Source organism: Silene latifolia, chromosome 1, assembly GCF_048544455.1.
Source record: "Silene latifolia isolate original U9 population chromosome 1, ASM4854445v1, whole genome shotgun sequence".
In the NCBI taxonomy this organism is placed as follows: domain Eukaryota; kingdom Viridiplantae; phylum Streptophyta; class Magnoliopsida; order Caryophyllales; family Caryophyllaceae; genus Silene; species Silene latifolia.
In genome coordinates this window covers 126,864,590-126,871,154 of record NC_133526.1, presented here as the reverse complement: position 1 = coordinate 126,871,154, position 6,565 = coordinate 126,864,590, and the positions used below count along the sequence as shown (strand labels likewise).

Here is a 6,565-nt window from a genome sequence, read left to right as displayed (position 1 = left end):
ACTTCTGGAATGTTTCCCACTCAATCGAGTAACCAGTCACTAGATTGAGTGTAGTTGCACTCGACGGAGTGCCCTAAGTACTCGGCCGAGTGGGCCTGTTTAGCGTAGAAATTCGTGTAAAATTTGTTTTTCTACCTTATCTTTTCATTTCTATCTCGAACCTTGTAACTTCGATATCGATTTATCTTAAAATAATTCAAAATTTTTATATTGTGATTTATTGTTTGAATTAAACCTTGCTACTCCGCTTCTCTGTATCTGTCTTCACAAGTTTCGACCATGTAGTTTAGTCAGCTTCTTCATTTTGCAATTTGAAATGATTTTATATATATACATGTTTATTCAAGTTTTATCAAATAATTGCATGACCTTGTTCAATTTCCTAGTAATGGTTGATTTTCTATATCATTAAAGCAGACAAAAATCGGAATTTTACGATTAATTTTCTTTCTCACCATGGATGAGCTTAGAAACTTGTGCTTTTGAGTCGATAACCGGAATTTTGTGTTTGTCGTTGGGTCAAATTGAACAAGAAAGGCTTAACGTTTATTGTTAATGTCGGATTTTTCCTTGTATGCGAATATTTCATTTTAAAATTTTTAACTTACTTATGAATTCCATAATTGAAACTTATTTTAATCGTCTTACAAAGACTACTATCATCCCTAGTAGTGCGGTACATTGTCTTAGAAACGAATATTTCATTGCAAATTTTAGCCAAAAAATTTGAACCAAGTGAGGAATATGAACAATTTTGATTTTTACCCAAATATAGTTTAAAAGTATTGTAAAACTATCATATTATTTTTTGGAAATTTTTAATAAAATGGTGTGAATCAAATTTTCCGAAAATGTTGTGAAAAGTATACATAAGCTTTGATTTTACGCCCATAATGTACTTCACTTATTCCTCATTATTTTAATCTTCGATTACAACGTTTTGTGAAGTTATGCATAAGAAGTTTTTCCGTCTTAAAATATTATCTCCGAAAAAGAATGGTATACCTACCCGGATTTTTGAATTTTCTAAGTTATGTTTTGCACTAATCTTATAGTAATGCTTTGAATTTGGCATATAGTGACATGTACCATCCTATGACGGATTACACCATATTAAAGTTTTCGAGAAATTTGAGACAAATGACCTTTATGTAAAAGTTCTAATATAGCATTTCGCATTTGAGTAAAGTTTGAGTAAAAAAAAATTGCGTAAAGAGAAAGAACATTTTACAAGTCAGTAAAGTTGGTAGAGTTCAGTCTTAAAGCTGCATCGTTTTTCCAAAGTTCATCATATTTCAAGTATGCTATTAGGGCAATTTTAAGGTGTCGGTCATGGATTTCCTATCCCCTCCATGTTATTTAATTTGCTACCTTTTCCATATCCGTTCTGGATTGTTTTGATTTTCATCACCCTATCCGTTGAGTTAACCCCGGATATCCGGGCATAGAGTTTTGTGTGAGCCCAAAAGAGTGTTTTCTCATACTAGCCTTAGGCATATGTTTCCGACAAGACGAGTGATTTTCGACATAGTCATCAAGTTTTATAATTTGGAAACATTAGGACGGTAATTGGCCCATGTAATGTTTTGAGTTTGGCAAATCAAAATTGGATACTTGGCGGTTGTGTGGACTCATAGATAGTGAATGCAATTTAAGGACATGTAAGGATGATCTTTTGAGCGCAACTCAGATGTTTTGGTTAGCATATGGTTGAGTTAGAACTTGTAGAATGATGAGGGAATAGTTGAGGTACTCAGAGAGTTGAAAGAGGAGCGATAATATGGATGGCAAAAGTAGTTGGAGGGTGTGAAATTTGGCTTAGGGAACGAGGTAAGTTGAATAAATGGTGATAAGATTTAGAAATCTGGAATACTAGATATAGAGTACTAAAGCAAGAGATGAGTTCGAGATTTTGCAAGTGGTAACCCGACATTCAATGAAGAATTTGTTTTAAGTTTCGAGTGAATCCATGTGATGTTACTAATTATGGATGGGTTGAGTTTTAATAATCTGGATATATGTAATTGTGGATTTGGCATCACCAAGTTTGGTTTTGTGGTCATGAGAGTAAGAGTGGGGCATTTAATGCTTAAGGATTCAATTTTATGATTGAGGTACTTGATCATTTGTGATACATAATGTAACCGTTAACCTAATTACATAGGCTTGATATGTGAATGTGGTTGTGTCGGACTCCGACCCTGAGAGTGGTAGTATAGATTTTGTTTGTAAAAAAATTGCCTCCCTAGCGTTATCGGGAAACGCCCACGGTGTACGTCGTGGTTTTGTTGTAGTACTTGAGTGAGTGATGTTGTTGTTATTCCTTGAGAGTGATGAGTGATTAGGCCGTGTTCATGGAATAGTATGTTTGTGTTGGCATTATGCCTTGGATATCTTATCTTAAGTGTGTAGTAATGATGGCCATAAGGCCGATTGCTGTGTTTGAATCGGTTGTTTAATGGTATATGAGTTACCATCGAGATTTGTTAACATCTATGTGATGTAATAGGAAAGTTGGGAAATGAGTTTGAGAACGGAAATGTCACACCCAGGTGACACTCGACCGAGTGCACTATGCACTCGACCGAGTGGCCGCCTAGTCAACCGAGTGACCTCCTATACTCGATCGAGTGGTCTGCTTTGACCCTTGTTTTTGTCAGTCTAGACGTGGTTGTGTGTATACCCTTATGTTCACAATCTATAGTTGTTGGTTCGCGTCGGATAGACATGTTGACCCCATAAGAATGAGACCTTATGAATTGTTTGTGTTTGACCATATTTTGTGGCTTTGCTATATAAAAGTGACACTTGGATAAAATTTATTAGCGTGAAATGTGTAATTGGGTTACAATGTGTGTGACATAGTGGTCATTTGCAGGATTGTGTATATGGTCTTCCGTATGATCGGAAGTGCTAGTGATAGATGGGAATGAATGTTGAAAACACATGTGTGATCATGTGGTGGATTTGACGCGGTATATGCGTGGCATGGTGTACGAAAAAACGGAATGTTCAGCATAGTTGAGTCACATGACGAGTGACATTGCATTATTTGGTTGGTTCATAGAGTCTGCATGTTCGTGATAGATTTGCATATAGGTGCATGTATGAGATTAGACGTGATATATATGTGTGTATATATATATATATATATATATATATATATATATATATATATATATATATATAGGATCCTATACGAACTATATTACAATACGAACTGTACGAACTAGTGTATAAGGTGGATATTCACGTAATTAACTACTGCCCAATTCCCTCCTAGTCAATTTAAAGCCCAACCCTCTAATATCCCATCCTAATTTTCAACAAACTCTAACCTCCTACATCCCCCCATCTCCCATCCACCGGCGACGGTGAATCCTAACCACCGGCGACGTTGGATCTGAACCACCGATGATGGTGAATCCACCTCTGGTCGTTTTTCGCCTTATCTCTCACCCTGTGCCAACATTCTTTGCTCATTTTGTTCTTTTTTCTTCAAAATTTTGTGATTTAAACTCATATATCTATGAAAAAGGAAGTAAAATTTTCAAAAAATAATTGTATTATTGATTTAGTTGGAAGATTTCGAGTCAATATTGATATAGTTGGCTGGAATGGTTCTAGTTGTGGTGTGAATTGCGATTTTGCATTGTCGTTCTGTGTTCCGGCGTCAAGTCTTCATCCACCAAATGTCAGCACCGCCACCGACGAACTAGACGGCGACTCTTCCTTCGACAAATTGTACATCGGCATCGGTTAACTTTCAAAACTTATAGTCATTTTTGTAGATCAGGTTTTCTGGATCTCGATTTGTTGAGTGTGTGGGTGCTGGTGGTCGTGAGCAGTACGATGGCTATGCAAGGTGGTGGAAGTGGTGGTAGTTGCGGCAGTTAGATCTAACATTTAGATCTGGAACCACAAATTTCTGCGGGGTCAGTGGTGGTCGTGAATAGTGGTGGTGATGTCGAGTCTATGGTGGTGGTCGTGGGGGAGGAGCGGTGGTGATGGTGGTGGTAATATGGTGTCCGGTGATACACGTCGGAGCTGTTCACTGATATTTCCGATGTCGTCTAAGGTATCGTTAAGCAATGAATTTTTAGTGTTTTGTGGTGGTGGGGCCAGTGGTGGTGGACTGATGGTGGTGGCGGTATCAGTGGTGGTGGACTGGTGGCGGTGTCAGTGGTGGTGGTAGGGGCCGTGGTGGAGGTGGGTTGTGGATACACAAAATACTACCCCGGATACACGTGGTATTAGTACGGGATACATGTGTATCTAGTAGTAATACATGGTATTAATACGGGATACATGTGTATCCGGCAGTATAACCATGTGTATCTGGAAGTATGAACATGTGTATCCAGAAGTATTATAATGTGTATCTGGCTTTAATGTCATGTGTATCCGCAAAAAATATAAAATGTATCCGCAAAAAATATAGAACGTATCCGAGAGTTAGTGTTAAAACTTGTAACAATTTCCACAAAGTGTATCCGCTAATAATATAAAATGTATCCGCAATAGTATAAAATGTATCTCGGAGTTATTTTTAAGACTCCCAAAAAAATTAGTGTTATAAAAGTGTAAAAGTGCATCTAGAATTTTAGTGTCGAAAAAGTGTATCTACATATTTTACAAAATGTATCTGCATAAGAGGTGTATGTGGTAAAAAAAAAAGAGTGTATCTGAAAAAAAAAAAAAAAAAAAAAAAAACAAACTGGGTTGAAGCTAGTTCGTACATTATCTCAGTCCGTACCTGAACCCGCCCCTATATATATATAGTAAGAATCACGTTATACCCCGAGATTGATGCGTAGAATTAGAACCAATGGAGTTAAGAGTCGTTACGGGATTAGGGTTTCGAACTGTATGCTGAACATTGTACCTTGGCGTTTGGGAGGCTCGTAGAGTAGGGTTATATCAATGGCATTAGGACCATATAAGATTTATATATGGATTTGCAATAAGTAGGAGAGAGTGTTGAACCTGGAACATAGTCAATTGTGGAATTTAGTAATGAGTGTATAAGACCGTATTTTGAGGTTGATAGTTGAACTTCGGGACGAAGTTCTCATATAGGAGGAGCGAATGTAACAATTCGGAAGTTTAGGAAAAAGGAAGAACGGAATGTGAGGAAATAGTGAGAGTTGAGAGGAAGTAGTGAGAATGGAACACCGAACTTTGGGAAGAGAGTACACATGAGAATTGAGGGAATAGTCGAAAAGGGAAGAGTGAGGTGAAACATCGGGGACGAAGTTTATTTTAAGGGGGGAAGATTATAATACTCCGTATTTAATAATTATATAATAATAATAATAATATTTTATCATATTAATAATAAAAATAATAATAATAATAATAATAATAATAATAATAATAATAGTAATAATAGTAATAATAATAATAGTAATATTAATAATAGAAGTAGTAGTAGTAATAGTAGTAGTAGTAGTAATAGTAGTAGTAGTAGTAATAGTAGTAGTAGTAGTAGTAGTAGTAATAGTAATAGTAGTAATAGTAATAATAATAATAATAATAATAATAATAATAATAATAATAATAATAATAATAATAATAATAATAATAATAATAATAATAATAATAATAATAATAATAATAATAATAATAATAACCGGTCCTCTCTCTAAATTCTCTCTCTAAAATCCTGTCAACAATTGCGATCGTAACCTAGCTTCGCAACCATGGCCCCGGGCCGGCCGTCGGGGGCAGGGGAGTCTCCTGCTTCCACTGCTTCTGTGGACAACTCTACTGTGGTCGTTGAAGATGTGACTGATGAGCCTGTTCCACCGCCTTCTGGCAAGGCTCCACAAACGGAGACTGCATCGGATTCTGGGACGAAGAAGACTTCTCATGTGGGTACTACTTCGAAAACTTATTCTCAGGTTTTGAATAATTCCTCGAAAGGTATGAATCTTTCCTTCTTTCCCGTGGTTGACTCCTCTGTTAATATTGAGGAAGAGGATATTGTGAAAGATGTCGAATATTAGCAAACTACTCTTGTGGGCACTGTTCTGGGTAGGCAATCCACGCTAGTTCAGATTGAGAGCTTAGTTTCGAAATTTTGGACTCATATCACCACCCCAGAGATTCTGTACTTTGCCAAAGGATGGTATTATTTCAGGTTTGCTAGTGCAGAAGACATGGAGAAAATTCGTTCTAACACATGGAATGTGAATGGCTTTCCTCTGGTTTTTAAGCCGTGGAGCCCTACAGTGGTGGATGAGTTAAATGTTACGCATGTTCCTGTGTGGGTGCTGTTTCCCAATCTTGACCCTTGTTTTTGGTCGAAAGCCGGCTCGAGTAAGGTTGCTAGTGCAGTTGGCAACCCTATTTGTGCTGATGAACACACCACCAACAAAAGCAAGTTGGCCTTTGCTAGAATTTTGATTGATGTTGATCTCTCTAAGGAGCTACCAAAAGCTATTCAGATTCAGTCTTCTTATCGTGGCACATTATTGCAGAAGATTGATTATGAATGAGTACCACATTTTTGTACTACCTGTAAAAAGGTAGGGCATACTAAGGATAGATGCAATCCTGCTGG

General features: G+C 37.0%; 1 protein-coding gene across 1 annotated transcript in view; it reads left to right on the top strand.

Moving 5' to 3' along the window:
- Positions 1–6,161: 6,161 nt before the first annotated feature.
- The window catches only part of LOC141655396 (uncharacterized), a 9,425-nt gene continuing 9,021 nt past the window's right edge, over positions 6,162–6,565 (top strand). The window contains exon 1 of the mRNA XM_074462480.1: positions 6,162–6,413. Coding sequence (XP_074318581.1) covers positions 6,162–6,413 — 252 coding nt within the window. The remainder of the gene's footprint in view (positions 6,414–6,565) is intronic.